Source organism: Grammomys surdaster, unplaced genomic scaffold (assembly GCF_004785775.1).
Source record: "Grammomys surdaster isolate TR1022 unplaced genomic scaffold, NIH_TR_1.0 127, whole genome shotgun sequence".
NCBI lineage: Eukaryota > Metazoa > Chordata > Mammalia > Rodentia > Muridae > Grammomys > Grammomys surdaster.
In genome coordinates, this window is record NW_021604585.1 from 4,808,482 (window position 1) to 4,809,586 (window position 1,105).

General features: G+C 46.6%; 1 protein-coding gene across 1 annotated transcript in view; it reads left to right on the forward strand.

Annotated features, from left to right (window-relative positions):
* Rhoj (ras homolog family member J) overlaps positions 1-1,105 on the forward strand; it is an 84,845-nt gene that overhangs the window by 64,793 nt on the left and 18,947 nt on the right. The window contains exon 2 of the mRNA XM_028789303.1: positions 842-900. Within this exon, the coding sequence (XP_028645136.1) occupies positions 842-900 (59 nt within the window). The remainder of the gene's footprint in view (positions 1-841; positions 901-1,105) is intronic.

Sequence of the window (1,105 nt, forward strand, 5' to 3'; positions counted from 1 at the left end):
CTCTCTTCTCTCTCTCTCTTCTCTCTCCTCTCTCTTCTCTCTCTCTCCTCTCCCTCTCTCTCCTCTCCCTCTCTCTCTCTCCTCTCCCCCTCTCTCCTCTCTCTCTCTTCTCTCTCTCTCTCCTCTCCCTCTCTCTCTCTCTTCTCTCTCTCTTCTCTCTCTCTTTTCTCTCTCTCTCCTCTCTCTCTCTTCTCTCTCTCTCCTCTCTCTCTCTTCTCTCTCCTCTCTCTCTCCTCTCTCCTCTCTCTCTTCTCTCTCTCTCTTCTCTCTCTCTCCTCTCTCTCTCTCTCTCTCTCTCTCTCTCTCTCTCTCACTCTCTCTCTCTGTAGTATAGTGTAGCATACATGTAGATGCATGCCTTTTTACATGGGTGCTTGGGATCCAAAGTCAAGTCTTTCTGTTTGAACAGTGGGCACTTTACCAACAGAACCGTCTATTCAGCCCCAAGAACACAGGGATTTCTATTGGTTTGTTACCTGATCCTGTATCCTGAGAGGTAGCCCAAGCCAAAGATAGTGACAACCTAGCCAGAAAGGGGCTGAGCATCCTTTCCTTCAGGAGCTTCATATTGCAGAGCCTAGTAAAGGTCACCAGACAGTCTACAGAGCACTCGAGTGACACCAAAAATACCCATCTCCATTGAGAGATTTGGAGGTGGCTCAGACCATCTGCCGTCACTGAGGCCCAAGGTTCTCTTTCTTTCAGAAACCGTGCTGTCAACTTGGTTTAGAATATACACCAGTGAGACATCTGCTCATCCTCCCTGCCCAGAGAGACGCTGGCATGAGACATTCCACCGATTGAAACCTGTGTTTATGAATTCTCTTCTCCTCTCTCCTAGTTACCGTGACAGTGGGAGGCAAGCAGCACTTGCTTGGACTGTACGACACTGCAGGACAGGTACGAGCTCACTGCCCTGTTTCATTAAGGGTTGAGAAAGGGGATGTAGGAGAAAAATGGTTCACCGTTTTGAATCATCATTCAGAAGCTTACAGCGTCCACATTTCTCAATCTGATCATTTGGGGCACATACATTTTTCTACCCAGATGACAACCAAATGTACATTCTTAATTATATATATATGAATATATGTTTATTCATATA